Source organism: Poeciliopsis prolifica, unplaced genomic scaffold, assembly GCF_027474105.1.
Source record: "Poeciliopsis prolifica strain line A6 unplaced genomic scaffold, Auburn_PproV2 SCAFFOLD001, whole genome shotgun sequence".
NCBI classification, from domain to species: domain Eukaryota; kingdom Metazoa; phylum Chordata; class Actinopteri; order Cyprinodontiformes; family Poeciliidae; genus Poeciliopsis; species Poeciliopsis prolifica.
The window spans coordinates 18,818,399-18,834,440 of NW_026562376.1; the positions used below are offsets into that span (position 1 = coordinate 18,818,399).

At 38.1% G+C, this 16,042-nt stretch overlaps 1 protein-coding gene across 4 annotated transcripts in view; it reads left to right on the forward strand.

Moving 5' to 3' along the window:
• The window catches only part of plxnb2b (plexin b2b), a 150,692-nt gene that overhangs the window by 106,963 nt on the left and 27,687 nt on the right, over positions 1–16,042 (forward strand). For all 4 annotated transcript variants that reach the window (XM_055029003.1, XM_055029022.1, XM_055028995.1 and 1 more), the window contains 13 exons: positions 520–646; positions 1,210–1,369; positions 1,992–2,103; positions 2,623–2,734; positions 4,402–4,503; positions 5,850–5,945; positions 6,517–6,604; positions 6,710–6,873; positions 7,956–8,104; positions 10,796–10,907; positions 12,097–12,233; positions 12,561–12,743; positions 14,894–14,987. In XM_055029003.1, coding sequence (XP_054884978.1) covers positions 520–646; positions 1,210–1,369; positions 1,992–2,103; positions 2,623–2,734; positions 4,402–4,503; positions 5,850–5,945; positions 6,517–6,604; positions 6,710–6,873; positions 7,956–8,104; positions 10,796–10,907; positions 12,097–12,233; positions 12,561–12,743; positions 14,894–14,987 — 1,636 coding nt within the window. The remainder of the gene's footprint in view (positions 1–519; positions 647–1,209; positions 1,370–1,991; positions 2,104–2,622; positions 2,735–4,401; positions 4,504–5,849; positions 5,946–6,516; positions 6,605–6,709; positions 6,874–7,955; positions 8,105–10,795; positions 10,908–12,096; positions 12,234–12,560; positions 12,744–14,893; positions 14,988–16,042) is intronic.

Here is a 16,042-nt window from a genome sequence, read left to right on the forward strand (position 1 = left end):
CTAAACTGGACAGCCTCCTTCGGGTTCTGCATGGCTGTCCATGTTTTGCCTGACCAGAAATACTTAAAATTTTTACTTTGCAAGTAAATGTAGCAGATTTCTTTCAACCATATGGTGGGCTGTGGAAAACAAAATGAGGCTTGTTCTTTTGATGATCATAAAAATTACTCTGAGTAATTTTAAAAAGAAAATAATAAATTTGCTTCTGTCAAATCTTAGGTAGAAGTCACTATTTTGGTCTCAAAATTTGGAAAAATTGTCTTTGCATTTCCAGTTTCCTCTTAGAGAGATAAAACATTCAGTTTTATAAAGTAGTTTTATGCATCATAAAGTTAAATAAACCTGCTATAAATGAGCCTGGAACGACTTTGTGCTTATGAAAGTTTGTTTTTTAGGTCACTTTAGTGTCAAACTATTGTTCACAAAGCCTATTGAGGTGCTGCTGGAGTCTGTGGCGTTGGGAGTGTTCACGGGATGTGGAGCAGACGCTGATGGCCGTTGTTCATCCTTCATTTGTAGGTGCACCAGGAGGTCTGAATGCCGCCGGGCAGAGGAGAGGAATGGCTGGCTGTGGAGCCCTGGGCAGCAATGTCTCAAGATTTTATCCTTCTACCCGCCGAACCTTTCCAACAAAAAAACAGATAAGGTAGTCACAGCTCCTCTAATTTGCTCTGGTCTTGTTTTTGTGTTTTTACTCTCTTGCTGGCTTCCAGTGCATGCTAAACTAACGTCTATGATCTGAGCTGTAAACTGTTTACTCTGAGTCAGCGACCGTAGACTCTGGGTCTTCCTGTTCTTTATTGATCCATCCAGAAAGCTCCAAACTTTCTTATTAATATCCAGGTTGGCTGATTGGGCCTTTCACTGTGAAGATTGAGAGCCCCTCTTATGTGCTTTGCTTCTAAAATGGTTTTTCTCATTCCTTTTGCTTTCTATTTTTCTGTCCCTCCCTTTCTGACTCACTGGAATTTCCATCAAAAGCTTGTCTCCTCTTTTCTTGCTCTCAATCAATCTCCTGTCTTTCAAAAGGAAATTGTTTCTTGTTTTCAGAGGTGTTTGTATCATTAACAGAGCAGAGAAATTAACTCAAATCTTTCCTTTTTTCTTTTTAATCAAAGCGTGTGATGAACAACATTGATTTTAGCAAGAATCAATTGGTTTTATATTTTCTGTGTGTGTGTTTTTTATTTTTATTTTCCCCCCAACCAGATCCAGATCAACATCCCGTCACTCCCGTCTATCGGACCCTCTGACCGTCTGAAGTGTAATGTTGGATCGTTCCAGAGTGAAGGCATCATGCTGGACTCCAGCCAGGTCTCCTGTGATCTGCCACAGCCTTCGGATATCCCGAAAACTCCCGAGAATCAAGGTCTGGCCCTTCCTTTTCTTGACCAATCCGATTTCGTTAAGGTGCCTCACTTAAAGCTTTCAAGCTTTTCCACGATGTTGCTATAATTTTCAATATATAGTATTGATATCCCATATGGTGAGCAAATGAAAATAAACATCCAATTTTAAAGTGACATAGCTTTTGAAATATATATACAGAAAGTCTGGATATATAGTCTTATTTCCACCCGTCTTTCTAAAATTGTTGAAATAATTAATGAGCTGCTTTGCATTGATATGTAACATAAAAGTGTAAAGTGTGCAAACAATTTGGCCAAATAATTTACCTCTCCACTTCAGCTAACTCTGTTCCATCAGTGTTTAATTCTGTAATTTGGCTGTTATGATATAACCATTATCTGCAAAGTGTTGGCATTATCTTAGTTGTGGTCACTTTCAAAACACATAAAAAAGTTACCAGCCAAGAAAATCAGCACAAAAAGTTATAGATTGGGTCATGATTTGTAAACAGTTTTGGATTGATTGAACAGAAATTCACTGAATGAATAATTTCTCTGGTCTTGATGAGCACACATAGCATTTGTGCTCGCACTGCCTTGCTTATCATTACAAAATACTTAAACAGTTCGCTCTCTCCTTAGATTTTGTGGCCGTCTCGGTGAGGATTTTTGTCAACGAGACCGTGGAGCTGGCTGAGAGGGAGTTCAAGTTCTACAACTGTGCAGCCACTGTGAGGAAATCAGAAAACACGCCGTGAGTGAGATTGTTACCTATCAGTTCTGCTCTGTCACTCACCAAAATCCACAGTGACACTGAACACAGCATCGCTTTGACAACCTTGATGTAAATTTATCACCACGCATGAATAGATGAGAGATCAAGGCTCTGTTTGTAAATTGTGATGCATGGCGGCTTTGAATGCACCTCTCGCATTTTTCTGTGCCTTTATTACCAAACCGAGGAAATTGCCTGTGTTCCCTTTTCATTAATCAAAAAATGAAAGTCGATCACACCAGTCCCCCCCTCATACCCCCACCCATATTTTCTCTTCATTTCTTTCTCACTGAGGCATTTGTGATGAACGAGCTTTGCTTATGTGAAGTTGCACAAATCCATTTCAATGTCAGCCGCATAGATTTTTGTGCCGGACAGCCTCTGATGAGTTTGCATGTTTTTAAAAAATTCTGTTCTTTACCGGGCTTTTGTTTGTGTGCGATAATGTAAATATGTTTGTCAGAATTCTCTGACATTTGATATTCCCATGTCTTTCAGGTGCACGGCATGCGTGACGAGTCCGTGGGGCTGCCAGTGGAATACGCAGTATCACACATGTAGTGACAAAGACAACAGCATAGTGGGCCCAAACATCATTGGACATCGTAAGGTCAGTCTCAGCAAAGAGATGAGTCGACGTTAAGCCAAGAGACCGTGTGTCTGTTTTACATTTTGCCACAATAGAACCACAGACGTCAATGTATTTTATTGGGATCTTATGCCACATACTTACACTAAAGAGAGGTTTTATTTCTGCATTTTTTGCCCTGAAAAGCATGGTGTGTATTTGTATTGAGCCCTCTTTATTCTGGTACACCAAACTAAAATCCAGTGTAACAAACCACCTTCAGATGTCACCTAAACGGTGTTAGTATAGAGTTCACCTATGTGTATTTTAACCCTATTCTGCAAAAACACAAAATCTTATCAAGAATATTTGATCCAGTTGATAGTGCAAATATCTTTGTACATTTAAAATGAGACAAAACTGACTTACAGGTAACTTTTCATGTTCCTTCAAGTAAATAATTCCTCAATATTGATGGAAAAAGTGCTAAATCCACTGGTAGATTATTTCACTTATGGAAAAAAAAGTCTTATAAGTGGGATAATCTGCCAGTGGAACTAGTACTTCTTGATTGATATTAATTACTTTCTTAAAACCAGCTCCTTTCTTTCTGAAAAGTTGTTAGGTTTTTTCTTGTTGCAAGGTTTTACACTAGAAACTACACCAAAAAGACAACACAAGATTCCGTGTTTTTGCAGTGTACAGACACATCGCCACCCTCCTGAGCGGACAAGACAAGAAAGGGGAAACATGGAAGAATGTGCTCTAGTCAGATGACCCCAAAATGTAACTTTCTGGACTATGTGCAAAATGCTATATATGGCAGAACACTTAACAGTGGATGCTGAAATATATTGTTAGAATTATGATGCTGTAAAAAATCTTCAGGAAAGCTGGTGAACTTAATACTATTATTGAAGAAAACCAAAAAATGACCCTGGTCCATTAGCTGTGTTTGCATGCATGCAGTTAATAATAGTCACACAACTGTTGCAAACTTAAGGTTTCCGTCACTATATTTAGTGAACTTTCAGACAAAAAAAAAACTCGATACTGGCCAAAATCAGAATCGATGGGTCAAGTTTTTTTTAAAGATTTGTGATTGGAAAAAAATTGTGGTGCAACCCAGGACATACAACCAGATCTGCAATGGAATCAAAATGAGAGTTGGAATTTGCTGTTATGCTTTCCCTTCAATCGGACCGAACCTGAACTATGTTGCAAAGACGAATGGGTAAAACATCAGTCTGTAGATGCAAAGCAGACAGAGCCACACTGCATCAAAAAGATATTCATTCAGAGGGATAAGACAATGTAGAAATTTCTTTTTAGAATCAAGAGTGTAAAATTATGCATTTGTCCCCTGTGTTGTAGTTCTGTAAAATGCAATTCCACTAAAATACATTAAGATTTGTGGTCGAAGTTTGATGAAACGTGAGAAGTGTAGGGGGTATGAACACTTTTGTAAGACCTATTTATTAATTATGACGCAGCAACTGACTGTACAGAGCCTTCCTGAAAATGAATAAAAAACACAAATCCCTCAATCATCCGCCAGTGATTGGAAGATTTCAATTTACAAGCCGGCAGATGTTCCAGCGATACACTTATCTGTTGCTGCAGATGAGGGTGTCTGTTTAGTAGCTTCCATGTTTGAAATGCAGATCATTAAAAGTGGGTGTGTCTGACTTGATTTGATGTGTTTTCAGCGACTGGAGTGTCCTCAGTTTGAGAATCCAGACCCAGTTCTGATCCCAGTGGGCTACGAGACCAGTATCAGTTTTGAAGGGATCAATTTGGATAACTACGAGGTAAAGGAGACTGTCTACACACCCAAAACATTCAGTGGTTTATTAGCAAACAAACAGATGTGGTATGTAAGTTGTAAAAGAATAAATGTGCAGCTTTTTCTTGATTAAAAAAAAGAAAAATTACTCCACCTCATAAGAAGGCAAAAAGAGGAAGCAGACGTTGGACGTGCTGAATTCCATTAATCACCTAAATCACAACAGGAAGTCATTACAGCGAAGCGAAATGGGAAATGCACTGTATTTATGTAGCACTCTGATAGTATTATTGACCACACAAAGTGCTTTAAAACACAAGCCACATTCATACAAATTTATGCTGTGTTTTTTTTTCTTCTTCCTGCCTTACATAAAGCACTTCTTCTATCACAGACGCACTTATACATCAGGGGAAACTGGGAGATTTACCAGTGTTGCTAAGAACACGTCGGCATGTGGACTAGACTGGCTGGGGATGAAGCACCTACCTTCTGATTAATGGTGGACTCTGCCTGCCTCTTTAGCCATCACTTCTGATTGAGGCTTTGAGTGTTGAAGCAAGTCTTAATCCAAGTTTTGAGACCAAACTTGCCACTTTTGTGTGCCTTCTTAAGACACTGTCTGAGGCTGACGGATCTATAAAGCTACCTGTAATTTACTAACGTATAATCATCTCAGTGTGAGAAGGCTGGAACAGTCTGCATGTATATTTTCTGCCATGCTAATGGAATAGGAGAACACGGATAAAAATAGCATGTACCTGCATGTGCGTCTGAAAAGAAATAGTCATTTTATTATGAAGTTTATCTCCATAATTAAAACTCATCCTGTAGATTAAACACAGTGCTTTTGTTTCTTTTAAGTTTTCATACAGAGTTGAAAACTTAATCCAAGCATTTTAGTGGATAGTTAAGTGGAAGGAAAAAATATATTAGGAAAAAGAGACATAATCAACAGGGATGAAGCATCCTTGAGAGGATTATGAATCAAGGTCCACTCAAGAGTTTGCAGGTGTCGTCTGTAGCTCTAGTGAGAGCTTAAAGACAAATTTATTGGTTAAAATATTAAAATAGGCAATTCCAAGTTTTTTGGAGGGAGTTTCAGGTATTTGCGGCTTTTAATTTTTTTTGGCTTATGCCTGTGTTGCAGACACTTCTGGACATAAAAGTTTTTTTTGGTCTGAAATTATATTCAAATTAAATAAGAAACTGAATATTAGGTTTTCATTTGCTGCTTTTACTTGGTGATTAGTTTCAATGTAGCTAAACACTTGAAATATGTCAAGATATCACTTAGTGAGTCTTGTCTTTGTTCTAATAGCCATTGCGTTCTGTATCAGTTTACCCGTTTCCCTCCTTGTCGTCATGCAGGATCGTGTTTTTACCATCGGCACCGAACTGATGAAAAACATGGAGGAACCGGTCAGAAAAGAGAGCGGCCGTTTCTACAGTTTTAACGGCTTCAGTGTGAGTACACCATAGCAGTAAATACTGCACTAGACTTTAGATCCTGTCCTCAGTGTTAGCAGAAATTATCCTCCACTGAACTGCAGCTTCTAAGCCACAGCTAAGGTGTTCAGTTATAGAGCTACATAAGTAACAGCATACACCGTAGCACAGCCTCAGTTCTTGTTGCAGCACATCCTTTTTATTGCCAAGCATGTTCTGTATGCTGCGTAATTATGAACGAATTTTCCCTTCAGCAGTTTTTTTTATAATCCTTTGATATTCTCTAGCTCCCTCTAATGGACAGGCTCCACTCGTTTGAGTTATTTTAGCTGCATCTCTCCACATTTTGAATTCCCTGATTGAGAAACTCGAACCGTATCTTGCCCCCAGCTATGTTCTTTCTCCTACATTGATTTCCTCTGCTGAAAATCTGCCAGACTGGGTATAGTTTTTATTTTTCTTCTTTTTTATTTTTTTCCCCCTTGGCACAGGGTGGCAGCAGCAGCCCACACTGTTTGTAGAGAACAGTTTAAATGTAATAAATCTCTGGATTTCATAGTATTTACCCATTCTGTTTTCAATTCCTTAGTTCTCCTACGATAAGTCACCGGAGACCAGCGTCCTGTTTTACATGAAGGACAAGAGGACTGGGAACAAAATGGACAGCACTCTAAATGGTGCATTTCTTAAGCTACCTTTAATTTCCAACCTAAAACAAAAAACAGAGATGGGAATATGGCTAATACTCTATAACTGTTCTTGTAACATCTCTTGCGATCCAGTCACCCTGTACAACTGCTCTGTGGGGAGGGAAGACTGCAGCCTCTGCAAGTACGCCGACTCAAAGTACAACTGTGTGTGGTGCAGCAAGCAGAAAGCGTGTGTGTTCAAAAAGCTCTGTAGTGATTCCCAAAACACAGAGTGCCCCAACCCTCAGATCACCAACGTAAGTACTGGCAAACCTCACATTTACATTTAAGATGTGAAACTGTGTCCGCCTCTAGGACGTTTGAGCAGAGAACACATTGATCTTTGGGATTGGATTATTGATTAGACCAGTGTATTGGCTGCGTATTGTCTGTCTCATCTGTGTGTTGACAGAAGATTTGGAAGTCTCCTTGTGAGCATGCTGCAATGTTCCTCCATTATGTCTAGATTGGATCAATATTTTGTTTGCTTACCTGGTTGTTGGTGTCTTTTTGTCATTGACAAAAGAAACGCCAACCAGTAATTGCGTTGATATAATTCAGACGGAGGATGTCGGCAGCCACAACACCGACAAACAGATATATCGGTTGATGGAAACACGGATAAATGGCATTGGCAGGATTGTTTATGGTGTCAGTGGGTTGATTTATTTTTTTTCCCCACCAATCATTGAGATTTTCAAGGATCCCAGAGGGTGAGTTCAATTTGTCTGCTGAACCTTTATTCTGCTTGTTCACAAAAACAGCCAGACTCTTAAATCTTCACCATCTTTTCTTAAAATCTTAATGTACTAAATTTGGATTTCATGTGACTGGTCAACAAAAAAAATGTTGACATGTTAACATTTATATTTACATTGGCATCCCTGAATAAAGTCCTGCGCAGAACAGTGACTTCACACATCGCTTTGCAGTCAACTTAATCAAAGTATAAATCCAGGTGTTTTTATTGCTTAAAAGCATAAATTTTGATGAATTGATTATGCAATTTTCAAAAAAATCAATCAAAAGATTCCTGCTGGAAGCCGGAAACCTGCAAGTTTTATTATTTCTTGAAAAAATAGTCAATAAGCTCCATATGTAAAGCTGTGAATCTTGCAGCTGTAATTGCAAATGAACAATTGATACAGGGAGGTGGGTTTCAAAGAGACACTACACTTTGAAAGAGGAAAAAATTGATTTTAAAGTTATGCACCGTATGTTAATCTGTCACAGAGTCAAAGTGCTTTATCATATAAATGGCACATTTCAGCCTTGATGCTGAAATGTGCCATACAAAATAAACTCAACTGATTGATCTCTCCAAACTTTCTCCCTCCAGATCGTCCCTCTTTTTGGGCCCATGAAGGGAGGCATCTCCATTACCATCCATGGATCCAACCTTGGTATTTACAAGGAGGACATTAAAAACATCACAGTAGCCGGAGAGCCCTGCATACATCAGGCGGAAAAGTATTCTGTCTCCACCAGGTAAAGTATGCTTGGTGTGAGCTGTACTACAAACACACATTTCATTGTCATTTTCCTAATTGTGTTTTTAAAGTATCTCTGCACATAGGCTTTTCTCTCTCCTCACTGTGTCGTGCCTGCATGCTTATTATACAACCGTATTGATCTGATGGTCTCCAGACACGGGCGGATTTAGTGAAAAGTCTTCTTAAAGGACACAGACACTGCATATTGTTTTTTTGAGTAAATTTAAAACAACAGATCACATTCAGCTCCCTCATTAAAATTCCTCTCAGGTGATCTGTTAGACCTGACCAAGGTGTCTGGAGTCCCAGGTTAAATATTTTTTAGAAAACTCTGACTGAAATGCATATAAAGGAGAACGCAGTCAGAATAGAATATAAGCGCCTCTAAAAATGTATTTCAACTTGAAACTACAATGAATCGCTAACTCTTATTTTCTCTCATCTGCTTTTCTTTTAAACATTTTGTTGGACAAAACTCCATACAACCCAAACCATAAGAGTCTGAAAATACATTTGATTGAACAGGCAAATGTACGGCTTATATAAACGATTATGAAACTGTTATGATTGTGTAGGAGGTATGCCGACTCTTCTTCTGCTTTGTTTTTCTGTAATTGTGTTTTATGTGAAGATTGGGGATGTTTTCAGCTGATCTACATAATCAATGATATCAGCATTGCTGTTTTTGTGAAAATATAAAGTTTAATAGATTTAATTAATTTTCTGAAACTTCACTGTTTTTCCTCAAATTAAACAGAAAAAAATTAATTCAAAGTTATAAAATAATTTCGCAGCTGCAGAAACAATACTCAGTTTCTGCTGATAAGAAGACAGTAAAGAGAGTTGCCGCAATATTATTTTTAATCTGCTGAATGCACTCAATAAAGTCCGCCATGTTGTCCATCTGCTACGTTTTTTCCTGAATAAGTGTTTGTGGAAGCACTTAGATGTCCATGTATATTTGTGCAGATGTTTGTTTTCATAAAGCACTACCACACCTGCAAACATGAAAGTCCAACAATATTCACCAAACTGCTACAAATGAATTGATCACCATGTTCCTTTTTTTTTTTGTTTACTCTGCATTCCCCTGATATTATTAATGATGCTTAAATAAAGTTTAAAATCTAGTCGAGCATTTTTGGTCACATTTTTGATAACATGACTACAAATTAAAAATTCTGCGGTTTCTTGGTTAATTGATCATTAGCTGGATGTTGATTGTTGAGTCTTTAGGGAAGGCTTTAAACTCCCCACTGACTGTGAATATGCACACTAATGTTATTGTAGACAGTGAAAGTCCTTGAATATAAATGGTGCAGGTCTTAATTGCTCCACTTTTAAGCCAAAAAGTAGCACAACCTGAAGCAATGTTTAAAACTTAAAAAAGGTTTTACAGAGGTTTATTCTGATACAGACACCTAGAAAGAATTAAACCCTTAGATTGTTCTGCTTTAAATATCTACAGCATGCAGCTAGATCTCTGACTTTTTTTTTTTACTCGCATAATAAAATATTTTCATTTGCAGTGAATCCCAGGCTGTGCTTACTAACAGCAATTTAAAGATGCTTAAAAATGAGCAGAATAAAAGTATTTAGTTATGTCCTTTGTAATATGGTTAAATAATTTTTAGTATAAGTTGATAATTATTATCTGCATCTAAACATGTGGTTGGAAAAGTCTGAGGAATAAATTATCCTTGTCAAATAATGTAAAGAAATTTAACAAGAAGCAGAAATGGTCATTAGAAAACATTTTTAATTCTGACCTTTGCTTTTTTTTAAACCTTCCTCATACAGGGCAAGTGTTCCCAAGCTAGTCTTAATTATGACATTATTTCAGTCCTGAAAAGATCTTAAATGTTCTGGACAGATTTTCAATGATTTATTCCCTTCATCTTGGAGGCATTTTATTTGGCAGGGCATAGTTAGGAAGATAATTGCATTAACCAAGTCCACCAGATTCACTTCAGTCACAGCTGGGTCTAAAAGAGCTCACTTCATACAAATGGTCTATAAAACAGAAAACAGCCTCTTGCCAGAGCAGTTGACACCTGGCAAGATGGAGCTACATTTACGACAAATCCTCGCCCCACCATCTGCATGATGAGACATAAACTGGGATTTATGTGACCAGATGGAAGTCTTCTGGTCTTAAATCATTCACTTTTGTTCCTACGACCGCACTCCTCTCCTCTTGTTGCTAGCTGCCACACATTTGTTGTTGTTGTTGTTTGTTTTTCAGGTTGAAGTGTGCTTGGTTTGAGCTCCTCATTCTGATATCGGGGCCCGCTCATTTGCCTGAATGAGCCTTGCTGTATTAACTTTAATCAGCTGCAACACGCTTCCTCTAAAATCTGCTGAAGATGTGGACATGGTTTTCCACTAATGTCCAGATGCCAATATAATAAGCAGCCACACATCAAAAGTTGGCTCGTCCAACTAAAGACACTGAAATATTTTTTTTGTAATTATTCAGTGTTACTGAAATATTTACTTGTTGTGTTGAAACAGTCATTTTCCTTTTGCCTTTTTGTTATTTAACTTACAGTTTTTCTCACAATGTGATGGAGGCTTTATTCTATTTTTTTTCTTTTTTACAAACTATTTCTTTATGTATATCTCACATAGGTCAATGCTTAAAATAATTTCTGCCATCTGAACCTTTCTTATTGAATTTGTCCAGTGTCGTGTGTGAGATTGGCCGTATAGGCCCTAATAAAAGCCTCTCGGGTCCAGTGGAGATATGGGTGAATGGGGGAAAGAGAGGAAAGTCCCGCATCAACTTCACCTACAGGGTAAGTACCAAACTTCACTCTGCGTCTGACTATAAACAAGTCTCAAATGTTTTAAGGAAAAGAGATAAAAACTTAAGATTTTTATCTTGATTAATATTTTAGAGATAATGCTTGTACGTTAAGTACTGAAATCTTCACCTCAAAACACACAGTGCCATACAAAAGTTTTAATTCCCATATTTTGTAAATCTCTATAGTTTGGGGATGTTTGTCTGTGAAAGTAGCGGTTCAATGTTGTAATTCAAAAGTGTTGTTTTGTTTGTTTGTTTGTTTGCCATATATTTCAAACTAAACTGGATGCTGAGCACTTGTAAAAAATCAGTTTTGAAGACTTCCTGTATATTGTGGTTTTAAGTCTGGACGTTGACTGGGTCATTTTAACACATGAGATGCACATAATGCATAATTGTTCTATATAATTGTTCCCATCAAGTAAATATTTCATTTGCCCACTGAAAGATAAGTATTCATAAAGCATGTCACTGCTACAACCGTGTGTCAGGGATATGAAAGACAAAAAAAAATTATAAAAACGTTTGAAAACTATATACTTTTTCTTGCCCTTCATAATTTTGCATTTTTTGTGTACGTTGGTTTTTCCCAAAAAGCAGAGAATTTCTGTGGTTGAAATTTGATAAATCAGAAAAAGCCATATGAAAACTTTTGCAAGCCACAACACTCTCCTTAAAACTTAAACTAGGCCATAAATTTTATTTCTAGATATGCATTTCTTTGTTAAAATTTTCTAAATAGGGGTAGAGTTTAATTTTCATGATTGAAGTGCTAAACAGCAGTTTAACTTCAGTAGTAACTTTTTAAATGCTTTATAAGATCACAGCTTATCTTTTTTTTTTCATATCGTCGCCTTTTCCCCCCACAAGGGAATTGCTTCCGCCTAACTGTTTATGCGGCATTTTGAGGCAGATGTGGCGCTTGTATGGGTTTGTGGCACAATGCTTGTGATAGAGCGAGTGGGGGTTGTTCAAGGAGCCTGAGAGAAAGTGTGCATGTTTATGGCACAACACTGTTATCTCTGTGTGTGAAGCTCCTCTGGTTGTATGAGCCTGAGGGTTGACGCTTGTGTGTTTGAGTCCTTGCAAGATAGATACGTGCACTTATTCAAGCAGTACTTGGTGACAAACAACCTGACTGATTTTTTTCCCCTTCTCCTTTCCTCCCCCTTTGCTAGGACCCAGTGCCACAAGGTGTGCACCCTACTAGAGGGCCTAAAGCAGGAGGCACAAACATTACAATAACTGGGCAGTTTCTGAAGACCAGCAGCAAGGAGGATGTCCAGGTTAAAGTTGGAGACGTGAACTGTGCTGTGTAAGGATTGCATCTAGATTTGTATTGATGCCATTAATCTCTCCAATGAAATAGCCAGCTGCTATCCAGTCCTACAACTTGTAGATTTTGCACAAAATGTAAAACTTTAATTGATCTTAGCTGCAGAAATGCATTTCCCCTCTATTTCACTTTTTTGTCTGCCAAATCCGTAGCGATATTTAAAAATAACTACCAAGAGAAGCGGTTGAACCAGGACTGTCGGGTGGCAGCCACCATGCTACCTTTTGTAGCATGGTGGAGATCCGCCGTGCTACACCCACCCACCCTTCAGACAGCCTGTACTGAGCTTTGTCCTTGTCTCGGCAGGAAGGAATTCGGGGAAGCTATTGTCTGCAAGACAGGTGAATATCAACAGGAGAAGTTGCCTCTGGAGAAGCTCCCCGTCACAATTCACTACGGAAAGTCAACCACAACATCCGTCCAAAGTGCCTTCCAGTACATGGAAAACCCAACAGTGTCGGACCATCAGCCCAGAGAAAGCTTTGTCTGGTCAGTTTAACTAAAGCATCCACCTGATATAATCTGGTTCTGTTTGCCATGTTGTTGTTTTTTTGAGCCTGGACAAAATTTCATAGAAAGTTAGGATTTGCATATTGAGCCGTTCTGGTTCTTGATCATGTTAGTGATCTATTCATCTCTTCCAGGGTTTCCCCCAGTGTATTATAAGCCTGGCGGGCCACCAGGCTTTACTTGTGCCCCCATCAGGCTGAGCATTGCTTATTTTTTTGTCATTTTAAAGATGTTTGTATTTTTAAGGCTTTATTGTTGGTGTTCAAATATTAATCTCTCAATCTTTCAATAACACATAATTATCAAGTGATATATTTTCACATTTTCTGTCCACTATAATAAATTTTTAACTCAAAAACAAAATCAGCCGCTGGATGAATGACTTCCCTGAAACCCCAACCAGGGGACTTAGCAAGTTTTGTGGGGGAATCCTTGTCTTCCAGTGGAGAGATATCTAAAATATGTTTTCAAGGGACTTGTATGGACTCGGGAGCAAGTTTCAGTATTTTAACCATAAACTTTGTACAGTTATTGAAGTCCTTTAAATCTGTGGCATTTGCTCTGCTGTGGGCCAAATATCACAAATAGTTGTTTCAGGTTTTCAAATTTCAAATGTTTTCAGTTTACCTTAAAATGGGGAAAAAATGTGTTTCCACCTTTTTTTTACATTATAATCACCGTCTTTACTGTCTTTTATGGAGATTTTATGCGATTGGCTAAGTAAATTTGAGAAAGAACACATTGCTTTACTTTTTTGTTAATAAAAAAGCTCCACCCATTTTTTTTAAAAGTGAAGTTGTAGATTGGAGGAAAAAGCCCAAAGGCAATGGATTTTGATCCAACGATGTTGCTTTACAGAATCTGAGGAAAAAAGCATGAAAAACATAAACTTTCTATAAATTATTTAAAAAGGCTACAGATAACTGCAACAGTTGCCCCTCCACTAGAAACATCTGAAATCAAACATCGAACTGGAGCATAACCCTGAAAGTCATATGAAAAAAAAACGAAGGAATCACAAGAGTCAGACTTCTACACTTTCAGCCCGAGGGCTTGTCTTCGAGCTGAAGGAATTTACCCAGGACAACACGTACTAACATTTTAGATAATTAAAGGACACACTGTCACCCACAGACTGGCAAAACACACACAAGTTGCATTCAGCGCTGTGTACCTGTCAGAGAAAGCCTTGAGCACCTTGTAACTATAAACAGGCTATTGCAGACATCACCCCTGACATCGCTTTTCTCGAAAGGCAAAGAGAACTCAGGCTGCTCATATGGAAACAAATTGTTCTGAAACTGGTTTTAAGTTATACATTTTACAATTGATTTTGTTTGCCTAAGAGGTAAACACACCTATTTTGCTAAGCACTTTGATGTTTTGCAAAAAGATAAACTGCTGCTTATCGGCTTTGTGATCCCCAAGGTGATGAATCCTGAAGACGACCACAAACGATAACAACATTTGTGCTCACTTAGCCCGTAAAGTACATCTGTATATCTGCTGGATGGCAAAGCACATTTTTATGAATAAATACATGCACTTTAACAAATGGCTGCTTTTCTCAGATAGTGAATATCATCTACATTATTTTATAAGCAAAATCAATATGTTGGCGCTCCGCTCCCAGTGCTTTTCTGCAACAACTGACAGCCTCTCTGTAAAGTGTTGTCTTGTTTTGAAGGCTTTAGGAGATCCAATTTTCTGGCCCCAATAGTCATCATCCTGCCAGAGCTGCTGACGTCTAGATCGCTGCAATGGAAGTGGTGTAGAAAATGTCACAAAAGACCATTAGAAGTGAGGAAAAAAATTAGAGAACAGGACTCGGACTCGTTGCACCTTTTGAACTCTAAGAAGTAAAACAGACTTTAAAATGGAATAAGAAAGACTAGAAAATGTGCTGTGAAATAAAGTGTTTGATCATTTCCTAACTGGTTGGTGGGTTTTTTTTTCTCCAATGTCTGTTTTTCCTCTATTATGTATTGAAACAATTCGCTGTAAAATTACGTTAGCTTCTATTGGAAATGCTTGTTTTCTTACAAGTCGCTCTTTTTCTTTAGGTTTAATCTGAACTCTGCGTGTCGAAGGAATTCACATGCCTAATTTCTGTTTGATTTGTGTTTTAGTGGTGGGAGGACCATTGTGGTCACAGGCTCTGGTTTTGATCTAATCCAGACCGCTGTGATGAGGGTCCAGGGAGACAACTCATCATCTGTCGAGGTCTCTACTACATTTCTTCATCACTGTTTCTCTTCTTTGATCTGGTCCGTCATCGAGTGTTTGTCTTTTCCCAATCACTTGTCTTTGGCGGCCCTGCTCTGCTCTGTTCCTTTGTTAATAATTAATTCAAAATTAGCTTTGCTGTTGTTAAAATTAACTGCAGATTTCCATCCCTCTTTTTTCTCTCCCCACTAATTAGGAACACTCTTTAAATCTATTAAACCTGTTAAGCTCAAGGTAAAGCACATATTGTTTCAGTCTCGCCACAAAGTAACTAATTCTTGACCGGCTTCATTAGGTTGATCCGAGCCAGAAGGTTTTCACGCAGCTTGCTGCTGTTTACTAATCTGTGTCCTGGGCAGCGCTTTTCTGGAGAGATTCAGTCCATTTTATCTAAAGACCTCAATGTAATAGCAGATTTAAAGTTTCACAACGGTGCTAAACTTTACCACTTTGTTCTCGAGCCAAGGTTTGGGAAGCACTTCTAGCCGGCAGCCCAGAACGAGATGGAGAGTGTCATCTTAGAGGCTTAAGCTGCTCTATTTGATAAACTCCTCTTGGTTTAACTCCATCCAACTAAGCCCAAATATGCTCACACATTATTGCTGCTGGCGTGTGGTAAACCAATGTTTATATGTAGGTCAGGTTGGTGGTTAGCCACCAAGTGGTTTTCTGTTTTTGAAAGACACTCTGTACTTTTCATTTTGAAACACAGCCCTCTGAAGTCTGCATATCAGTTATCATAAGCATGCATACTTTAAGAGCCAATTTCCTTAATATGATAAAGAGTAGAATGGTTCTTGTGGTTGGCTATAAAGACGTCTATATTACCATGTTGAAATATGAGGGCAATGTTGTACTGCTCTATATTTCCAGATAACCTTATGCTAGATTTAGATAAACTGTAACATGTAAAATTGTTTGATGTGTAATGTTTTTATTGGTAAAATCTAAACATTGCATGTAGTCCTGTTGGTAATAATAGCAGTGCGGTAAAAAAAAAAAATAGGTTAACACTTTATTTGAAAGCATGTGCATAAGATTGACACACCTGT